Source organism: Rana temporaria, chromosome 9 (assembly GCF_905171775.1).
Source record: "Rana temporaria chromosome 9, aRanTem1.1, whole genome shotgun sequence".
Classification (NCBI taxonomy): Eukaryota; Metazoa; Chordata; class Amphibia; order Anura; family Ranidae; genus Rana; species Rana temporaria.
The window spans coordinates 42,988,798-43,011,883 of record NC_053497.1 but is presented as its reverse complement, the minus strand read 5'-3'; the positions used below and the strand labels follow the sequence as shown (position 1 = coordinate 43,011,883).

Genomic DNA, 23,086 nt, shown 5'->3' with positions numbered 1-23,086 from the left:
TATAGAGACGCACCGACGTTCGACTTCTTTCGGCAACTCATGACGCGCTGTATGCGACGGTCGGAAGCCTGTCAGATAGGAACTCCCAGTCCCGCAGAAGACATACCTGGAAGCGGCGGTGAAAATACGGTATGTACGGGGGAAAAAAAAAAGCCGATTGTCATTAGGACAACTCGGCTGAATGTAATGTTAAACATTTTTGGGTGAACCCCCGCTTTAACAAAAAACACTCATCTATAACCTACCAGCTCCCCTTTACACCAGTGTTATTTCTAATGACCACTAGATGGAGTAATGCATAAAACCTAAAATCCAGCACAGTCACCTACCTTTTTAACTACTTTAGCAACCTGCAAATTGAAAACAAATACTACAAAAGGTTTGTATTTTGGCTCCTTTACTGAGCAAAGTAACAAATACATTGTTATCACTTTAGAAACAGAATAATTCCTCCTGTGTGCACCAGGTTCCTCACAAATGAAGATTTGTTTTAAGTCACGGTGAAAAGGTAAGTTCTCCATCAGTCAGGCCTGTTGAAGGGGGTTTCCGCATTATTTTAGAAAAGATCTCCTGGCCCAACCTAAATTGTCTATAAAATACGAATAAAACCGGTGAGTGAGCAGAGAAGACCAGAAAAAGAGAACACAAGTGGGAAGTTGGCCGACTTCCTGTCTTTATACGATCATCTCCAGCTGGCGAGCGTATTCGATCACTTGCTTGGCTAGTTCTGTGGAAGGGATTGTGGCCTCCTCCGGATTCTGCTGTTGACTGCTGAAACTGTAGTAGTTGTTTGGGCCCAAAACCCAGCCGCGCTGTAGACCACAAGAAAAAAATAAAAATAAAATTACCATTGAGCTAAAACTGTTTTTGTTTAATATATCAAGCATTAGCCCTACACTAGCTGTATTCAAAGGAAACGGGATTGTAAAAACAAATTTCAGTCCACATCTATGGCTTTCTTATCTATGTAGTTACTGCAGAGAGATCTGTAAATTAGCCACTAGAGGGAGATCTGCATTTTACTGCAATAATTCAGCTTTCCCTATTAAAATAGCAAATGTATAGTATTTAAAGCAAAATGACATCAGTCTATGTCAATCAACGTGTGTTAAAAGCTTGGGGGGGGGGGGAATAAATAGAAATTAAAGCGGAGCTCCATCCTAAAGTGGAACTTCCGCTCATTGGAACCCTCCCCCAGGTATTTGCACCGACTTCCGGGAGTCCACTCTGCAGGGACCTGCGGGTAGTGCGTCACTTCCCCCGTCGTGTTCTGGGAAACACACGGCTCCCAGAACACAGCGGGGACCAGTGAGCACGGCGCAGAGCGACTCGCGCATGCGCCGTTGGGAACCGGGCAGTGAAGCCGCAGTACTTCACTTCCCGATTCCCTCAACGAGGATGGCAGGGGGCGCAGCAGAGTGACGAGTGATCGCTCATCTTCTGCTGCCGATGTTGCTGAACTCCAGGACAGGTAAGTGTCCCAATATTAAAAGTCAGCAGCTGCAGTATTTGTAGCCGCTGGCTTTTAATATTTTTTTGTACGGTGGAGATCCGCTTTAAATAAAATTCAGCCCCTGGCCTCTTGTATACAAAAAGGTCCAGTTTCTATGCCTCTGATACAGACCTCTACACTGCACTAGCAGTACTGTGCCACTATGCTTTTGAGTTGAATGACACACAGCATGATTGCACCCACTTAAAGCGGAGGTCCGCCTAAATTTTTTTTTTAATTAAAAGCCAGCAGCTACAAATACTGCAGCTGCTGACTTTTAATATTAGGACACTTACCTGTCCAGGGTGCCCACCGCCATCCTCAGTAAGGGAATCGGGAAATGCGGCTTCACTTCCTGGTTCCCTATTGTGCATGCGCGAGTCACGCTGCGTGTCCCGACTGGTCCCTGTCTTCTGGGACCTGTGTGTCTCCCCGAAGACAGCGGGGGAGGACAGTGTAGGCACCGGAAGTGGCATACGTCGCCTTGATCGCCGAGGCGACCTATGACCGGAAGTGGGAGCAAATACCTGTATTACACAGGTATCTGCTCCCTTCTCCCCCTGAAAAGGTGCCAAATGTGACACCGGGGGGTGCGTGGAGGATTCCAAAAAGTGGACGTTCCATTTTTGGGTGGAACTCCTTTAATATGAAGCCCAGGGTATAATATAAAGGCTCTCACTCTGGCAAAAAAATAAATAAACCACAGGACACACTTCCTATGTGGTCGATATTGTATCACAACGATCCTTTCAGTAGCCCATCTGCCCTGCTTCCAGTAGGTAATCTACATTAAAGGCCATATGTAAACTTGTGACACTTGTACATACTGTTTATCTGTCTAGCAATTTTGAGCTCTTAGAGCAGGGGATCTCCAAACATTCTAAACAAAAGGCCAGTTTACTGCCCAGACTTTAGGGAGGCCAGATTATGGCAATTGGATGTAAAAAAAAAAAAAAAAAAAAAAAAAAAGGGTCCTTGTATCAGTGGGAGGAATGGGGCCCAATCATTGGTGTCGCAGGGCGAAATTGGATCCGATTGTTGAGGTCAGTAGGAGGAAACGTGTCCCAAGGGCTGGATAAAGGCAAGCAAAGGGCCGCATATAGCCCCCGGGCCACAGTTTCGAGATCATTGCCCAAGATAATATTTTATGCATCATGCATGATCTCAATACTGCAAAATTCCCTGGCTCTAAGCAATTACATCTAGATATTTTCATCACCTAGAATTGAAATGATCCAGGAGGTCAAGTAATGTTATAAATACCTTCTTTGCATAATCTGTCATTTTCTTAGGAGTGTTGAAAAATAATATTCTGGTGGCTTCATTAAACAGGATCTTCTCATAGGCCTTCTCAATGCAGCCTGCAATCTCATCCCTGAAATATTAAAACACAGTCATCACATTACCGTACAAATGTGGGAGGAGGAGGATGAAATACTGACTTAATTTGATATATAAAAAAATAAATAAAAAAAAAAAGTGGTGGAAAAGCACAGGGGAGAATAATATCAAGGGGTGGGGGTATAAGAAGAAGATTAGAGAACTGGTCACTTTACCCCAAAATGAGCAATGAATCTTTTGTAGAGTCGATTTTAGAAGAAAACTTAAAGTAGAACTAAAAAAGGCAAAAAGAGGTTATAACCCCTGTGGGGTTTCTTTTGCCACCTGTGCCCCATTGGGGAAATTTCCCTTCACTTCCTATGCCATAGCCCAGCCCTCAAAAATTCCACTCGCCTGCTCGCATTTTGCAGGCTGGCAAATTGGGGCTGCCTGGGAGTGGGGCGAGCACCGGCGACAGCCGTTCTCCCAGCGATTGGAGGGGAGAGAGTACAGCCGATGCCTGTCTGATCAGAGCACGGGTAACATAACAGCTTTCATTTTAATAGCTGTGCGTTCCCCGCCACAAGCTGTCATACAGCCCCTTTTTGTTCCAAGCACTTTGATAGACAGATCACCTGTCCAATCGGTGATCTGTCCTTCAAAGTTCCCCAGACAAGGGGGGGGGGGGGGGGCTGTATATGACAGCACTAGGCGGGGAACACACAGTAATTAAATTGATTATGTTCCCCGCACTCTGATCAATCAGGCGGTGGCTCTCCTCTCTTCCCCTGCACTGGCGGACACAGATAAGTTGTAAATATTTATTTTTATAACTTAATTCTGCATAAAACATTTAAGTGTCATTTCATGAGATAATTAATGAGGGCGTGTTTAGGGGCGGGGCAACTGGTGGCGAGTAACCCTTGAGGGCTGGCTAGTAGCTCAGGACTTGAAATTGTGAGCCCTGCTTTAGCCAAAACAGGAACTCCCTTCAAAAATGAGGGACTCTCCCGGCTGGAATATTTCCCTGCTAATACTGTTATGGTGACAAATGAACATTTGGGATTTTCTCTTTCAATGGATAATAAAAATAAAACGGAACAAATAGAGGGTGAATCTGTTACCTCCAAGGTGCAGCATTACTTTTACTTCTATGCATTAAGGTGAAAAAACATCTGCGGATTAGCGGCCCCCAGCGCCCCCCCATATTTACTTACCTGACCCCTCGAAAGTCCCGCACTGTGAATGCGCTTGCTTCTCGGCCGGCTTCTCGGCTCATTCATTGGCTGGCGCTGCTGTCAATCACATCCAATGTCGCAGCGCGCCAGGAGCGGGGCCAAGTGATACAGTGAGCAGCTATGGTTGCCGGCTGTATCACAGGAGCACGCCCGCAAGAACTCATCACCATGCGAGCTCACATGAAGGAGGTGAGTTCTTGCGAGAGGGAGCCGAGACAGCTGCCGAAGAGGACCCCAGAAGACCAGGTTCGGGGCCACTCTGTGCAAAACGAGCTGCACAGTGAAGGCAAGTAGAACATGTTTGTTATACTTGCCACCAGTTGTCCCGCCCCCTAACCCCACCCTCATACATCTCATGAAGAGACACTTAAAATGTTTTATGCAGAAGTTATAAAAATAAATATTAACAACAACTTTATCCGTGCCCAAAAATGCAGCCTGCCCATGTCTACCAATGCAGCATGTGTCCCCAGTGCAGCAAAATACCTCCCACTTTGCAGCCAGAGTCCCCCCCCTCCCCACACACTATTGCAGTAGCCAGAGTCATCGTCCCCCCCCCCACTATTGCAGCAGCCGTCAGAGCCCCCCCCCACACTATTTCAGCAGCCAGAGCCCCCCCCCCCCCCCACACACACTATTGCAGCAGCAGCCACCAGAGTCTCCCCCCCCACACACACTATTGCAGCAGCCAGAGTCCCCCACACCAATATTGTAGCCAACATTTGCTGGGTAGGAGAGGAGCCGACGCGTTGTTCAAACCACAGAGAGCATGACAGCTTTCAATTCAATAGCTGTGTTCCCCGCAGCGCGCGTCATATACAGCCCCTCCCCCCCTTGTCCGGGAAACTTTGATAGACAGATCACCCATCCAATCCTGGGATGGGTGATAGCTATTGAATTGAAAGCTGTCATGTTCCCCACGGTTTGAACAACACGGTGGCTCCTCTCCTACCCAGCAAAGGTTGTCTGCAATAGTGTGGGGGAGACCAGGTGGCGGCGGCAGAGCCGACTCTCCTCTCCTTGCTCGCTCCCCCTGCTCCCAGGCGGCCCACACTCGCCAGCCCTCAAAATGCGAGCAGGCGAGTAAATTTTGAGGGCTGCTTTACATACCCTTTAAAGTTGCAGTAATTCTTTCAAATAAAGCAGACTGTATGTAGAAAAACTAGTACAGCGCAATCCAGATCGTCAACTAACCTTATGGTGTCCAGCAGGATGTCAATGAAGAATGTGTAGCTCTCTGCAGGAATGTTTCCCTTGGCCAGAAACACTTTGTTATAACTTCCCTCCATCAAGTACTGAAGAACAGGAAGAGACAGGTTAGAAGACGTGCGATGCTGCTGGGTACAAGGTACAGTCTCACAGTATTCGTTTATTAGGAGAGAGGGTAATGACAGGGATACCTGCTCTAGAGACACTGGGTGCTTTATGTACACATTGGCCTGGATATCTTTGGCAGGTAACCGTTCCAGCTCTGTGTGAAACTCGGCCACTCTGTTCTGCGATAATAGGAAGAGGAGGTTCAATCCGAGCAGCTGGTGTTTATATGCAGATTCTGGAAGCTCGTCTCTACAACAGCAAAAATAGAACAACATTAAAAAGATAAAAACATACTACTCTGGTCAGTATATAGCAACGGATAATTTAATTTAACAAGTAATGCGATTTATCGTATCAGGAGTCTGTTAAGAGAACGAAAGACAAAGCACTGGCAGTGAATTTTTCGTGGACATGAAGATTAAAGCCTTGAAGCACTACTAGTTTTTTTGGGCTGAACATGGCGGGGGGGGGGGGGGGGTCACTGTCAGAACACTCCAGTTAGCGCTCTCAGCTATTGGCTGAGAGCACTGATCGGGGAGCGGTCTGCAGATTTTTTTGGGTCATGACCCTTCGACAGAAACTGGTCAAAAGGACCGGCTGCTGTACACGTGCCAAATGTCGGTCGGCTTATAATAAACCGTCTGATTCTGCACGTGTGTACTAGGCTTTAGGGTTCATGTATACAGGCACAGAGGTCTTTCCACTAGGGCTGGAACAACTAATCGATTACGAAAATTGTAATCGATTAATCGGCCAGGAACATAATGGGGTTATAAAAAAAAATACAATAAAAAAAAAATTAGCCCCATTATAGTACAGAAAAGCTAATCGCTACTGTAAATATTACAGTCACTGTCCCACAGTAAAAAATAAAATTAACCCCTTACAGTAGCGATTATTTGCTCTTTTTGTACTTATTTTTGTTTTTTTAACCCCATTATGTTAAACATCTCAGGCCTGTTTTTTGGTGCTTTTTTCAGAATCACACTACAGTTCATTTACATGTTTTCCTATGGGACACGTTCACATCCATGATTTTTTTTTTCAGCTGCTGTATTTGGAAAGGGCAAGGACTTTTTAAACGCAAAACGGTGCCATTTTTTATTTTTTTTGTTCAATATACTTCCATGGAGAAGCTGCAGAAAAGCATGTAATGTGTTTTTGCGTCAATTTGTGTTTTGTAATCTGCCCAACAACAAATTGGCCCAAAAAATAATTAAAAATTCAATTTTTTTTTTAAGGCTATTATCCGATTAATCGAAAAAACTAATCGGCCAACTAATCGATTATTAAAAGAATCGGTAGTTGCAGCCCTAGTTTCCACTGCCAGCAGATTACTGCACTCAGAAGTTAAGCCAGCCATAAACAGTTCAAATCTTGGCTGGTTCAGCAGGAATCGGCCAAGATTCAAACCATGTATGGACAGGCTGAATGTACCCAAGTTGATCGATGGTAGCCGCTAGCAACAATCCTTGTCTTCTCTCTGCGGAGACGGCTTCCCCACAGGAAGAACACAATTGCCCTGCGAGGGGAATTACCATCAACACAGTCTGTTGTGAGAAAAATTTGCTCCGTCTATGGCCAGGCTTACGGATGCTTGCATACAGCCAGCATCCCAGATAAATCAGTGACAGGTGCCATGTCACACATACGTGTAGTCACAGGATATGACCTGTATGTCCAGGGACACTCATTCATTCCTGTGCAGATATATCTGCTCGGATGTGCAGTTACATCTGTGGCATCTCTTATGCTGTTGATTTAAACTGTCTGCTGGCCGCAGCTGTACACAATCATCTGCAACTCCCTGGTGCAGAAATACGCTGAATTCTATGCGCCCATTTGCCTGAGCTCTAAAATTTGACTTTGCTTTGGGTATGGGTTTATGCACAGACTTTTTTTTTATTTATTTATTTTTTTAAGTAAACCTGTCAAAGACTACCTATGCAGGCAGTCGTTTCTGACCTTCTGTAGAAAATGCTAATGCAGCCGTGGTAGCCAAGGCTGTCTGGTGTTGCCAAACTGACTGCATCTGAAAGGATACAGTCACTGTTTGGCCACCAATTTTACCACCAGCTTGTCAAACCAGCTTGAAGGGCCACTTATGGCTAAAATTTCAGATAATTCAGCCAGAATCATCTGGAATTTGAGCCATCTATGCCAGCCTTTTTGAGGCAATATCTTGAAGAATCAACACGGGTGAGGACATTGGGATGGATCCCTGGACAGGAAAGTGTCCTTATATTAACTGCTTGCCGACCAGCCGCTGTCATACCGCGGCAGGTTGGCACAGCTGCGCAAATTGTGGTCGGTGTACGTCAGACGCCTTAAGAGCAAAAGGAGGCATGCGGCGCAACGCCGGAGCCAATCCGCGTGGCCGGCGGTGGTGATGTCTGCTGGCCACCTGCGATCAATCCACAGAGAGCCAGAACAGGGATCTGTCAATGTAAACAAATAGATCCTCATTTTGACAGGGGAGAGCGGAGAGATCAGGAACAGCCATCTCTATTCCCAGTCAGTCCACTCCCCCCCCCCTCACAGTTAGAAACATCTCCCTAGCAAACTCTTAACCCCCTTGATCACGCCCTATCGTAAACCCCTTCCCCGCCAGTGTCATTTATACAGTAACGAGTGGTTATTTTTAGCACTGATCGCTGTATAAGTTTCACCAGTTCCATATAAAGTGTCAAAAGTGTCCGTTCTGTCCGACGCCGTGTCGCAGTCCCGAAAAAAAAAAAAAAAAGTTACATGCCATAAAATGTAACCCCTATTTTGAAGACGCTATTACTTTTGCGCAAACCAATCAATATACACTTGTGATTTTTTTTTTCTCAAAAAAATATGTAGACGAATACATATTGGCCTAAACTGTTGAATAAATGTTTTTTAAATTTTGTTTTTTGGGGTAGGGGATATTACAGCTAAAAGTTGAAAAAAATATTTTTTTTTCTTCTTCAAAACACTTTTTTGTTTATAGTGCAAAAAATAAACTGCAGTAGATGATCAAATACCAGCAAAAGAAAACCATTCGTGGGGGGGGGGAAAGGACGTCAATTTTGTTGGGTACAGCGTTGCACGACCGCGCGATCAGTTAGAGCGACGCAGTGCCGCAACGCAAAAAAAAAAAATGGCCTGGTCATTAAGTGGGCAAATCCTTCTGGTCCTCAAGTGGTTAAGGTGCCTGCTGTACAGAGTCAGACTTGATTTTTGTGTTTTTTATGCAGCACGTGGCAACCTATTCTTACTTGTAATCAAAGTAGTAACACTTCAGCTGTGCCATGTATCTTTCAAATGATGGGATGTCCTTCTTTAGAATACTCCACTGTGCGCCAATCTCCAAAACATCCCCTGTAAACAAAATGGTAGAACCAAGCATAAAAATGGCATGAATAATCTCAACTGATTATGGCAATAATTTGCGAAAATAAGATCTCCGAAGAGAGCAACAACTCCAATTGTCAAACATCAGATTGGCAGGGTTCGGCCCCTTTCACACGTGTGGACCGTTCAGATCCGCCTGTCAGTTTATTTCAGGCGGACCTGAACGGGCGCTCATGTACCTCTGGAGCATCGGATGTCAGCAGTGACATGTCCTCCGACACCCGATCAGCCCCGGGGGGTTATAAAAATAAATAAATTATATAATATGCTTTGAGAAGGAAAAAAAAACACCATCAATTGTGGATTATGTTATTTGCATCAGATATAAGAAAACAATTGCTTTAATTCTGCTTTAAAGAAGCAGCCACAGCTTAATTAGAAAACCTATCCCCTGCCAGAATGCTGAAAAGAAGGATGAGTGTACTTACTAGCCAAGACAAGCTGCTGTTTGGTCAACTTGGCGTCTGTAGTCGGTAAGAAATTTTGCTCCAGGAGAGCCAGCTGTAACAAGAGGAAATTAAACACATTAGAGGTCTGTATACCGAAGTATAGAACTGGATACATTCAGTTTTCTGGTGATGCGCTTATTTCTTAAAGCGGAGTTCCACCAATTTATTTTTTTAAAGTCAGCAGCTGCAGTATTTGTAGCTGCTGGCTTTAAAAAAAAATTTTTTTAAAGCAAGGACACTTACCTGTCCAGGGCGCCTGCAATGTTGGCACCTGAAGCTAATCTGTCCCTCGCCTTGCGGCTTCACTTCCTGGTTCCCTAATGCGCATGTGCGACTCGCGCTGCGCGATCGCATTTGTCTCTGCCAGAAGACAGCAGGGGGGACAGAGGAGGCCCAGGTCATGGCGTAGATGGCTGCAGGTGGCTCGGCTATCTATGCCTAAACATGGGAGCAAAATACCTGTATTAGGCATCTACTACCCCCTGAAAAGGTGCCAAATGTGACACCGGAGGGGGGGGGGGGGGGGGGGGGGGGAACGCCACATTTTTGGGTGGAACGCCACTTTAAAGTGGTTCTAAAGGCAACAAGGCTGCCCTGCAGCAGTAAATCAGTTATGGGGAGGTGGGGAAGTGATTAATATGCCTTTACTGCACGTCAAACAACTTGCATTAATGCTTTAGGCACGTTTGTTAAGCGTCAGTATTTTGAACAAGGTCTTAGAGCAGGGATCCTCAAACTACGGCCCTCCAGCTGTTATAGAACTACACATCCCATGGAGGCATTGCAACTGACATTCACAGACATGACTAGGCATGATGGGAATTGTATTTCCTGAACAACTGGAGGGCCGTAGTTTAAAGACCCCTGCCTTAGAGGGTTATAACCCATCAGCTTTTTATTTTTTTTACCATCTGTGTCTCACTGGAGATATTTCCCCTCACTTCCTGTCCCATAGCCAAAACAGGAAATGAAAGCAATGAATCCCTGGTTGCCACCAGAACTAGTGTCTCCGTTGGAAGATTCCCCCTCTATTTCTGTTCTGGTGATTTTCTTGTACTCTGTGATAACAGCCAACAAGAAAAATTGAGAGAGTGAATCTCTCTAACAGAGGGAAAGATCTATACAGTATAGGGAGGCAACACTTTAACCCACTTCCCGCCCGCCGTATGCAGAATGACGGCGGGGAAGTGGTTCTGTTATAGTGACTGGGCGTCATATGACGTCCAGCAGGATAACATGCCGGGGGGGGGGGGTTCTGTGCTGATAATCAGCACAGCCCCTTCAAATGTACCAATCACCTGAAAACCAGTGCCCAGCAATGTACAAACAAACAATTCTGCCAGTGCCCACCACAGCACCAATCACTGCCAAGCCCACAGCACCAATCACTGCCAAGCAGTAACATCTGTCAGTACTTATCAGTGAAGGGGAAAACATTTTGTGACAGAAACCAAAATATACAGCCTCTGGAGCCTATGAGAGGAGACCCAACCACTGGAAGGGTGGCCTCCACCAATAGGAGTCGTCTACATCATGCAGGCAGTGATGTGGACACCCAAAGGAGGGCCCCCAGGAAGTAAACAGAAGAGAGAATTGTCACATGACTGGCTTCAGATATGTAAAATTGGCATTTAAAGTATTTTAAACAGCGGTTACTTGGTGGGGTGGGGGAGGGGGGCGGACTTTGCTCATATCCTGGTGTTGGGCTTTAACCTGTTGCCATCCAAGTAACACACACTCACCGGCCACTTTATTAGGTACACCTTGCTAGTACCGGGTTGGACCCCCTTTTGCCTTCATTCTTCATGGCATAGATTCACCAAGGTGTTGGAAACATTCCTCAGAGATTTTGGTCCATAGTGACGTCATAGCATCACACAGTTTCTGCAGATTTGTCGGCTGCACATCCATGATGTGAATCTCCCATTCCGCCACATCCCAAAGGTGTTCTATTGGATGAGATCTGGTGACTGTGGAGGTCATTGGAGTGCAGGGACCTCATTGTCCAGTGGTGAGATGATTGGTGCTTTGTGACATGGGGCATTATCCTGGAAGGAGCCATCAGAAGATGGGGACACTGGAGTCATAAAGGGATGGACATGGTCAGCAACTTTACTCAGGTGGGCCGTGGGGTTTAAATGATGCTCAATTGGTACTAAGGGGTCCAAAGTGTGCCAAGAAAATGCCCCCCCCCCCCCCCCACACACCATCAGCCTGAAGCGCTGATACGAGGCGGGATGGATCCATGTTTTCGTGTTGCTTTTTCGCCATATTCTGACCCATCTGAATGTCGCAGCTGAAATCGAGACTCGCACCAGGCAAAGTTTTTCCAATCTTCTATTGTCCAATTTTGGTTTTCCTGTGCCAATTGTAGCCTCAGTTTCCTGTTCTTAGCTGACAGGAGTGGCACCCGGTGTGGTCTTCTGTTGCTGTAGCCCATCTGCTTCAAGATTCAATGTGTTGTGCGTTCAGAGATGGTATTCTGCATACTTTGCTTGTAACGAGTGCTTATTTGAGTCACTGTTGCCTTTCTATCATCTCAAACCAGTCTGTCCATTCTCAGACATCAATGAGGCATTTTCATCCACACAACTGCCGCTCGCTGGATATTTTCTCTTTTTCTGACCATTCTCTGTAAATCCCAGAGATGGTTGTGTGTGAAAATCTTAGTTTTTGAAATACTCAGACCAGCCCGTCTGGCACCAACAACCATGTCACGTTCAAAGTCACTTAAATCCTCTTTTCTCCACCATTCTGATGCTCAGGTTGAACTTCAACAAGTCGTCTTCACCGTGTCTAGATGCCTAAACAAAATGGAGCTGCTGCCATGTGATTGGCCGATTAGCAATTTGTGTTACCAAGCAATTGAACAGGTGTACCTAATAAAGTGGCTGGTGAGTGTATATAATGGTAAACAGGATGAGCTCCGAGACCCACACACTATACAGAAACATGGACGGGGAGCGGAGGGGGTCTGTACTGAAGGCGGTTGGTGACCAGGCTGTCAAGGTGTCGGTAGGCCCGATCATGTGACCATTATGACAGCCTGTGGTCATGTGATCGGGCCCCAGGTGTAAGAGCTCAGGTAAAGGGACAGGGGTCTGAGCAGGAAGAAACCCCGATCAGGTGAGCAGCACCATCCAATCCCCTTTACAGGAATGACAGCAATCCTGAGCCTCCCGTTTGATGTTCCATATTATTAGGAAGGATGGGGGGGGGGGGGGCAGGGGTGCTGAGGTCACAGTACAACCCAGCTGATAAGTGTCCCTTCAGGTCTATAAGCCCCTTAGGGTGAGGTTTTAGTTTAATAGACATACAATGCCTTGTTTACATGTGTAATAGGCCCCTCCCCCATCATACTACACAAGTGTTCGGTGGGATCTGAGTATGTGTGATCGCCACACAACTACTGAGCTGCTCACCCCCCACCCATCCTGAGCTGTGCCCCCCTTACCCTCCTCTATGCTCACCTTCAGCTTGCCCAGCACATCTCCGCACTTGCCCAGGTTGGGGCTCTTCTTATTCCACTCCGTCTTCAGCTGTTCATACATGGCGGCCACTTGCCTGATCCCTGCTCCGTCCGCCCCGTTCACCGCCATCACTACAATGAATCGGCAACTGCAAGACAAGGCATGCCGCAACCGTGCGTCATCCCGTAACTCGCTCTACGTCCTGGCGTCACGTCCGCCCGGCTCGGCGCGGCCATTTTAAGAAAGGGCAGCTGAGGAAAAACCCGCCTCAATTCTTCACAAGTGCGCCTACAGAGTGCAAAAACAGTATAACGAAGCATTTATGAGCCCGCACAGAATAGACCCTCGCTCGCTTTTTCAGCCACTTAGGTTGCCGTCAGTTATCAGCTCATAGGTTGGTGGTGCTGACGGTTTCCTCAACAAAGATGGCCGCCTTGTTTGTTTATAAGAGACGGAGTTTCGTCAGATATGGCGACCCGTCAGAATTGGTAACAGAAGTGACGTACCGTCGCCGCCATCTTGCTACACCCCGCATTCCTTCATAGTAATGATACACTGAGAAGGGGAAAGCGGATATCATGTTACACCCACCGGAGTTTTGCGTTTTACACTTATTTTTAACAGTAAGTGACTTTATATAGTGAAATACAGGACTTAGAACTCCGTAAGACTGGTTAGATGTTGAATTTTAAAAGCAGAAAACTTCTGTCAGATTAGCAAACCTGTTAGCTTTCCCCCTTCTCAGTGTATCGTTACTTTGGAGGAGTGTCTGAGGGGTGTAGCAAGATGGCGGCAACGGCACGTCACTTCCGTTACCAATTCTGACGGGGCGCCTAATCTGACAGAACACTAAAAAAGTTTGCCGACCAGAAGTGGTGTGACGTTCTGCTTACTCTGCTCTACCGGTTTCGTCTGTCTGACGTCCAGATTTTTTTCCCCAGCACTTTTTGCTAGTTTGCACGTCTAATATTCATTTTATATCATTTATTTCTGGACTATTGTATATTTGCAGCACCTTTTGCTAGTTTGCACATATTGATAAGCAACTTTATGCTTTAGGTTTTGCACATAAGATAATCACTAATTTAACGCACAGGCACGCATGCACTTTGGAAAGGCATTTAGTGTCATATTTATTCATTTAATTCATTTTTAATTTATATCATTTTTCTCTACTGCACTTTAGGTAAGGGATTTTTTGAGAACCAAACAGGAATTTGTTTATTAGGGATTTTAATAAAATAGCGCCACTCCTACTATCCAACCCTATTTGCAGCCTAGCCTATACCTAAGCACGGACTCATTGATATACCGTATATACTCGAGTATAAGCTGACCCGAATATAAGCCAAGGCACCTAATTTTACCACAAAAAAATGGTAAAACTTATTGACTCGAGTATAAGCCTAGGGTGTCCATCTGCATGCCTCCCTGTGCCTCACTTTGCCTCACTGTGTCCAGGTGCATGCCTCACTGTGCCCATGCCTCACTGTGCCCATGCCTCACTTAGCCTCACTGAGTCCATGCCTCACTGTGCCCATGCCTCACTTAGCCTCACTGAGTCCATGCCTCACTGTGCCCATGCCTCACTGTGTCCATGACTAGACTTACGTTTAACATGGGAGTATATAGAAGGGGTGCTCGGCTTTGAAAATCTGTACTATCTGTACCATGTGATTAGCTTTGGCTAATCACAATAGTAAACACGTAATGAATAGATTTCATTCAGCAAAAATGGTTGCTTATACCAGTGAAATATAAGCATAGTGTGTAAAAAAATAAATAAAACCCTAATCACCTCCCCAGAGTAGTATAGTGTTACTATGTATAGGAACACTGTATTGCTTTGGTCACAATAAGTTTTTTAAAAAATCATAAAAACAAAAAAGAAAATCATTAAAAAAAGTAATAAAAAAAGAAAAATATATAAATAAATGTTTTTTTTTTTTTTGCATACTGTCACCAGTCAGTGCTCCTGATCACTACCACACCATGTATATGATGACACTGAACTGCACTGGTGACAGTATGTAAAAAAAAAAGAAAATGGTTAAACTGTGAGAGACGGAATCTAAAACAAAAATCCAGAAAATCACTTTGTATGATTTTTAAGTAATTAATTTGCATTTTGTTGCATGACATAATTATTTGATACATCAGAAAAGCAGAACTTAATATTTGGTACAGAAACCTTTGGGGCAGATCCACAAAGAAAGTACGCCGGCGTATCTACTGATACGCCGGCGTAATTTCAAATTTCCTGCGTCGTATCTTTGTTTTGAATCCTCAAAACAAGATACGACGGCATCTGGGTTAGATCCGACAGGCGTACGTCTTTGTACGCCTTCGGATCTTAGATGCAATTCTTCGGGCGTCCGCTGGGTGGCATTCCCGTCGTATTCCGCGTTGAGTATGCAAATTAGCTATTTCCGACGATCCACGAACGTACGAGCGTCCGTCGCATTCCTTTACGTCGTTTCTGGTCGGCTTTTTTCGGCGTATAGTTAAAGCTGCTATCTGGTGGCGTACGCAATGTTAAGTATGGCCGTCATTCCCGCGTCAAATTTTAAAAATGTTATTTCCGTTTGCGTAAGTCGTCCGTGAATGGGGCTGGACGCCATTTACGTTCACGTCAAAACCAATGACGTCCTTGCGACGTCATTTAGCGCAATGCAAGGCGGGAAATTTAGGGACGGCGCATGCGCTGTTCGTTCGGCGCGGGGACGCGCTTCATTTAAATGAAACATGCCCCCTACTCTTCGCATTTGAATTCCGCGCCGTAACGCCGCAAGAGATACACTACGCCGCCGTAACTTACGGCGCAAATTCTTTCTGGATTCAAAGCCTTACAAAGTAAGTTACAGCGGTGTAGCGTATCTCACATACGCTGCGCCCATGCAATTGTACGTGAATCTGCCCCTATGTTTTTTAATTACAGAGATCATACGTTTCCTGTAGTTCTTGACCAGGTTTGCACACACTGCAGCTGGGATTTTGGCCCACTCCTCCATACAGAGCTTCTCCAGAAAAAATCTATTTTTTTTTTTTTGCCTTCCTGGATCAGCTGTGGGTATAGATCAGTAATGGCGAACCTTGGCATCCCAGATGTTTTGGAACTACATTGTCCATGAAGCTCATGCACTCGGCAGTGTAATTGAGCATCATGGGATATATAGTTCCAAAACATGTGGGGTGCCATCACTGGTATAGATTGTGTATATGGGATTGTATGTGTAGCACTACCCCCGGAGGAGCTGCTGGTTTGTTTTGGGTGGCACATTTACCTTGCGGCTCTCCGAATTCCTAGGGATGAATGGTGCATATTGCAGAAGTAAAGGAATGTCCGCGACAGGTGTCTTTTGCTGTGCTCTTTATTACCCAGCTGGGTAAAAACAATAAAACTTGTGGTGAAGAAGGTAGAGTTGAAAGGAGAAGAAGAATAGCAAATTCAGGCGTAGTAATAGGGAAACAGTCCTGCTCCCACGTGTAACACTTCTTGCGCTACTCCTACTTGAGTGGGAATAGCATACCTGGACAGGCCTCTCTCACTGACCTGGCAGCCAGAGTATTGCTTAAACCTTTAAGGATAAGTCTTTGCCACAGACCCTCCTGGAATGAACTGGAACCTTTTGGGAGAAGTCTCTGCCACAGACCCTCCTGTAATGGATTCAGAGAGAAACCTCTGCCACAGGCCCTCCTGATTGTGGTAGCAGAGATGAACCTCCTTGGTAGAATTACGCCTGGATCTCCTTCAATTTGCTTTCAGGTACCGACTGACAGCTGACCAGCCTCCCAGTGTCTGGATACCTCGATCCCTGGTGGATTGTCGAGACCCTATTGGATCGCCAGCCTCTCATTGGCTCTCCTCAGATGGACTCCCCACCGAACAGCTATACCACTTAGGATCTTCAGGATTGGGAACCCAGTCGACCACTGGGCTCCCTGCCACGGCTCAAATGTTCCGGTCCAACATGGTCCCAAAACTAGGAACTCTGTGTGGCACGCATTCCCCGGCCCGGTAGGCCATAACGCCGGGGGGGCCATGGTGCAGACACTCTAAAGGTGAATGCCGCACTTGAAGAAGAAGACCCAGAACTAATGGCGTCTGCCCCATAAATACCCTCCCCCAGCATGCACAGCAAGGCTCAACCCTCCTGATCGGCTGCTGGGGAAGATCACCCAAACCTTGACTCCACTGCTGCCATCTACTGCCCTGGGGTGGGAAGAACACCCCAGCACAACAGAATGAGCCCACAGCACAGCCAAGCTGAGACAGAGACCCAATTTGAACATATTAACCACATCAGAGTTTAACTAACACTCTAATCTCCCTCTAAATTTAAATAGCACCGGTACTTTGAAGTAACCAAGCGCTACATACGGATTCTTATTTTTTTCCTTTTATTGGTTGAACTAGATCAGTGGTTCTCAACCTGGAGGTCGGGACCCCCTCGGGGGTCGAATGAGGATTTGCCAGGGGTCACCGAATCCTGGTCTGTTCCTGAAGCCTGCATCACTCTTCCAACCCTTTTGCTATCCCTGGAGCCTGTGGCCACCCAGCTGGGCTGTTCCTGGAACACGCAGCCGCCCACTCAGCCTCTTCGCAGGTGTCCATTTAGTTCACGGCTTGGCTGGGGGGCAAAGACTAGAGGTCATCTGACTGATGAGGAATGTGAAGTGGGAGGGGCTGGAGGAGACCTTATCTCCTGATTTCGGCATAGGTGTCACTGCTACGAGACACCACAAAGTCGGAAACACGGTGAAGCCGGAGGCACAGTGAGTGACACTACCTGTGATTATAGTTGCTATTAAAAGGACTCAGGGAGCGCTAAATATCTGTGGGTTAGGGGCGCAAATGACTTGCCTTGCCTTGGGTGCCGACAACCCATGCTATGAAAATAATTTTACTGTTAAGGGGTCCCCACAACTTGGGAAATTTTATCAAGGGGTCGCGACACTAGAAGGTTGAGAACCACTGAACCAGATGGACTTTGTCTTTTTTTCATCCTGACTATCTATGTAACTTTAAAATGTTGTGTGAATTGTTTTAATTATGTTCTCTGTCCTGGAGAACACATGAGTTACTAGTTTTCAGGCAACTGGTTCTAATTATTTTTTGTTCATGGTTTCATTGTTCTTTTCTTTTGTCTTGTTTTGTTTTTTGTGAGAACGGTCACTATTCACCGAGCTTGGCCAGCCTGGAGGACCACCAGGACATACACTGGCACCAAGCTGCAACAGGATGGTTAGGAAAACAACCCACATGAAAGCAGGAGACCTCATTTGCACACCAAAGTCTTCCCACAGCAACCCAAAAAAAAGTCAGCTTTGATCCGGCACACCCTTAAGCTGGTGCCCACAGCCTTAAATAGAATGTTCAGTGCCATCATTTCTATTTAAAGTGGAGTTCCACTCATAAATATAACATTACATCAGTAGTTTTAAAAAAATGTCATTAGTCCTTTAATTATTTTTTTTTTTTCTTAGATGCCTTCAAAGTGTTGTTGCTAGGCAGAATAGTTAATCTTCCCTCTTCCTGCACCCAGGTGCTTAAGCTTCCTAACCTACACCGCACAGACTCCTGGGAATGGAGTGGGTGTAACTTTCCAGGAGTCTGTGCACTCCCCAGTCTCGAAGAATCATGTGACTTGGACAGTACAGGTGCTGAAACCTGATCTGAAACCTATTACACTGTTTGTGCAGCACTGAGCATGTGCGAGATCTGCAAGGCTGAAATCCAGGAAGTCATAGTCTGGCTTCATGATGCCCAAACTTAAGATGGCCCCAGTCAATTTCTATTTTATAAAGTGTCTAAATGCTGTAACAACCTAACAAAACGGACCTTAGTTTACAGACTAACTTTACTAGAATACATTAAGCTTGTGTATTACAGGGGTATTTATATTTAAAAAGTGAAATTGTGGCCGGAACTCCGCTTTAAATCCCCACAAGGGGACATTGTTCTCTTTTGCTGCACTTGCATAACCTGTTTTCTGAAACTGTTCTATCAGAAAACCACAAATCGGATCTCTCTGGTATCTGCTTATCTCTGCAAGCGCAGCCAAAATTCCTAGACCTGGATGAAGTGGGAATCTGGCCCCTGAAATTGATTTATTTTCTACTATGAACCATCATTAAAATCTTTGGGTACTTGGATAATCATTTGGCAGGGGTGTAGATAAGGGGGGAATAGGGGGTCCAACCCTTTCCCAGAGCATTCGTGGCACAGTGCGTGCTGACAGCTGCACCGGGTACCCAAAGCAGGAGCCGCTCCTGCAGCCTGTCAGTTCAGAGCAAGGGTCGGCTGCTCCTCCCTGTCTCCATCCACATGGTCTGGTATGTGTGTTTTATGAAAGGGGGGGCTGTACTGAGTGGGAGAACTGTACTGAGGAAATGGGTGGAAGGCGAGGACACCACCTTATATTTTCCCTGTAAGTGCCCAAAGCTGAAACCCCCAGAAATAAAAGATCTTTTTCCCAGTTGTTTGGCACTCTCATTGGATTGTATATGTGTGGATTCTCAACCCTGCCCCCCCCCCCCATGTTTCAAGGTATGTTCCCATTTTGCTGAAATGGAGTGAGTGACCTTTGTGTCACATTGGGGAGATTTCCCTTCACTTCCTGTCCCATAGCCAAAACAAGAAGTGATAGGAAATCCCTCCAAAGTCAGGGAATCCATTGTTGTCACAAGAACTAGTGTCCCCATTGGAAGATTTCCCCTATTCCTGTTCTGGTGACAATCCAGAATTCGGGATTTTCTTTTACTTTTGGTGATAACAGTAAACAGGACAAATATAGAAGGGGAATCATCCTAACAAGAGTACAGACAGCAATAAAAACCTGACAGGGGTCTAATCCCTCTCTACTCTATTTACCATGTTGTTTTTGTTTTGGTTTGGTATACTGTTTATTCCTATTTTAACCACTTGACCGCCGGAAGATTTACCTTCCTTCATGACCAGGCCATTTTTTGCTTTTTGGAACTGCGTCACTTTAACTGATAATTGCACGGTCATGCATCACTGTACATAAATGACATTTATATATATTTTTTCCCATAAATATAGCTTTCTTTTGGTGGCATTTGATCACCTCCTTTTTTGTGCTATAAATGAAAAAAGACAGACAATTAAAAAAAAAAAAAAAAAAAACTAATATTATTTACTTTCTGCTATAAAACATATCCAATAATTAAAAAATAAAAATACAGTAAAACCTTGGATTGCGAGCATAATTCGTTCCGGAAGCATGCTTGTAATCCAAAGCAAATTTTTCCATAAGAAATAATGGAAACTTAAATGATTGGTTCCACAATCATTTATTCAAAAATCCTTCAGTTTATAGTCCATATATAAAAATTATAGCAATGTGATAGGTTGTGTAACCATAAAATGTCCATCCACAAATGGAAGCCTCCACAAGGGGATTAGAAGCAAAATCCAGCAGGAGCTGCGGAGTATAAAAGAGAAGAGAGGAGCCTCCTAAGGATGGGTGTAGGAACCCTTACAAATCTGGGGGGGACAGCATTTTTACTCGCCAGGTATATTCTTATTCAGTAAACTGGGAGTTGTTTATAACGTAATATCAGAGACTGCAGACATGGTACAAGAGATGGTCAGAGACTGCAGACATGAAACAAGAGATGGTCAGAGACTGCAGACATGATACCAGAGATGGTCACAGACTGCAGACATGATACCAGAGATGGTCACAGACTGCAGACATGATACCAGAGATGGTCACAGACTGCAGACATGATACCAGAGATGGTCACAGACTGCAGACATGATACCAGAGATGGTCACAGACTGCAGACATGATACCAGAGATGGTCACAGACTGCAGACATGATACAAGAGATGGTCAGAGACTGCAGACATGATACCAGAGATGGTCACAGACTGCAGACATGATACAAGAGATGGTCAGAGACTGCAGACATGATACCAGAGATGGTCACAGACTGCAGAAATGATACCAGAGATGGTCACAGACTGCAGACATGATACCAGAGATGGTCACAGACTGCAGACATGATACCAGAGATGGTCACAGACTGCAGACATGATACCAGAGATGGTCACAGACTGCAGACATAATACAAGAGATGGTCAGAGACTGCAGACATGATACCAGAGATGGTCACAGACTGCAGACATGATACCAGAGATGATCAGAGACTGCAGACATGATACAGGAGATGGTCAGAGACTGCAAACATACTACAGGAGATGGCCAGAGACTGCAAACATACTACAGGAGATGGCCAATGACTTTAGACATAATACAAATCGAGGTTGGTCAGAGACTGCAGACATGATACCAGAGATGGTCACAGACTGCAGACATGATACCAGAGATGGTCAGAGACTGCAAACATACTACAGGAGATGGCCAGAGACTGCAAACATACTACAGGAGATGGCCAATGACTTTAGACATAATACAAATCGAGGTTGGTCAGAGACTGCAGACATGATACCAGAGATGGTCACAGACGGCAGACATGATACCAGAGATGGTCACAGACTGCAGACATGATACCAGAGATGGTCACAGACTGCAGACATGATACCACAGATGGTCACAGACTGCAGACATGATACCACAGATGGTCACAGACTGCAGACATGATACAAGAGATGGTCACAGACTGCAGACATGATACAAGAGATGGTCACAGACTGCAGACATGATACCAGAGATGGTCACAGACTGCAGACATGATACAAGAGATGGTCAGAGACTGCAAACATACTACAGGAGATGGCCAGAGACTGCAAACATACTACAGGAGATGGCCAATGACTTTAGACATAATACAAATCGAGGTTGGTCAGAGACTGCAGACATGATACCAGAGATGGTCACAGACTGCAAACATACTACAGGAGATGGCCAGAGACTGCAAACATACTACAGGAGATTGCCAATGACTTTAGACATAATACAAATCGAGGTTGGTCAGAGACTGCAGACATGATACCAGAGATGGTCACAGACTGCAGACATGATACCAGAGATGGTCACAGACTGCAGACATGATACCAGAGATGGTCACAGACTGCAGACATGATACCAGAGATGGTCACAGACTGCAGACATGATACCAGAGATGGTCACAGACTGCAGACATGATACCAGAGATGGTCACAGACTGCAGACATGATACCAGAGATGGTCACAGACTGCAGACATGATACAAGAGATGGTCAGAGACTGCAACCATACTACAGGAGATGGCCAGAGACTGCAAACATACTACAGGAGATGGCCAATGACTTTAGACATAATACAAATCGAGGTTGGTCAGAGACTGCAGACATGATACCAGAGATGGTCATAGACTGCAGACATGATACCAGAGATGGTCATAGACTGCAGACATGATACCACAGATGGTCACAGACTGCAGACATGATACAAGAGATGGTCACAGACTGCAGACATGATACAAGAGATGGTCACAGACTGCAGACATGATACCAGAGATGGTCACAGACTGCAGACATGATACAAGAGATGGTCAGAGACTGCAAACATACTACAGGAGATGGCCAGAGACTGCAAACATACTACAGGAGATGGCCAATGACTTTAGACATAATACAAATCGAGGTTGGTCAGAGACTGCAGACATGATACCAGAGATGGTCACAGACTGCAAACATACTACAGGAGATGGCCAGAGACTGCAAACATACTACAGGAGATTGCCAATGACTTTAGACATAATACAAATCGAGGTTGGTCAGAGACTGCAGACATGATACCAGAGATGGTCACAGACTGCAGACATGATACCAGAGATGGTCACAGACTGCAGACATGATACCAGAGATGGTCACAGACTGCAGACATGATACCAGAGATGGTCACAGACTGCAGACATGATACCAGAGATGGTCACAGACTGCAGACATGATACCAGAGATGGTCACAGACTGCAGACATGATACCAGAGATGGTCACAGACTGCAGACATGATACAAGAGATGGTCAGAGACTGCAACCATACTACAGGAGATGGCCAGAGACTGCAAACATACTACAGGAGATGGCCAATGACTTTAGACATAATACAAATCGAGGTTGGTCAGAGACTGCAGACATGATACCAGAGATGGTCATAGACTGCAGACATGATACCAGAGATGGTCATAGACTGCAGACATGATACCAGAGATGGTCAGAGACTGCAGACATGATACAAGAGATGTTCAGAGACTGCGGAAATCATACTAATATTAATATTATAAAGATATCAATGCATCAAATACAGCCTACCAGTGCCCATCAATTGCAGCCCCATCTGTGCCCATCAAATGCAACCAAACAGTTTCCACCAAATCCAGCTCATCAGTGCCCACTCCAGTGGCCAGCAGGATCCATAGGTCTGTGGTCAGTTCCCAGCAAGACC

The 23,086-nt window shown here is 45.5% G+C and overlaps 1 protein-coding gene across 1 annotated transcript; it reads right to left on the bottom strand.

The window, feature by feature from the left end:
• Positions 1–380: 380 nt before the first annotated feature.
• On the bottom strand, positions 381–12,851 carry PSMD8 (proteasome 26S subunit, non-ATPase 8). The gene is made up of 7 exons (XM_040323290.1): positions 12,668–12,851; positions 9,177–9,249; positions 8,613–8,715; positions 5,451–5,616; positions 5,245–5,345; positions 2,756–2,867; positions 381–812 (listed from the first exon to the last, which is right to left on the bottom strand). The coding sequence occupies exons 1-7, from the start codon at positions 12,794–12,796 to the stop codon at positions 675–677; spliced, it is 822 nt and encodes a 273-aa protein (XP_040179224.1). The 5' UTR covers positions 12,797–12,851; the 3' UTR covers positions 381–674.
• Between the last annotated feature and the right edge of the window lie 10,235 nt (positions 12,852–23,086).

Bases quoted from the DNA above. Each gene is read 5' to 3' on its own strand.
- PSMD8 (XM_040323290.1), bottom strand. From the start codon at position 12,796: ATGGCGGTGAACGGGGCGGACGGAGCAGGGATCAGGCAAGTGGCCGCC. The intron at 5,617-8,612 runs GTAAGAATAGGT...TTGCTGTTGTAG, and splicing joins TGTTACTACTTTGATTACAA to AGACGAGCTTCCAGAATCTG. The intron at 5,346-5,450 runs GTATCCCTGTCA...CCTGTTCTTCAG, and splicing joins ACCCAGTGTCTCTAGAGCAG to TACTTGATGGAGGGAAGTTA.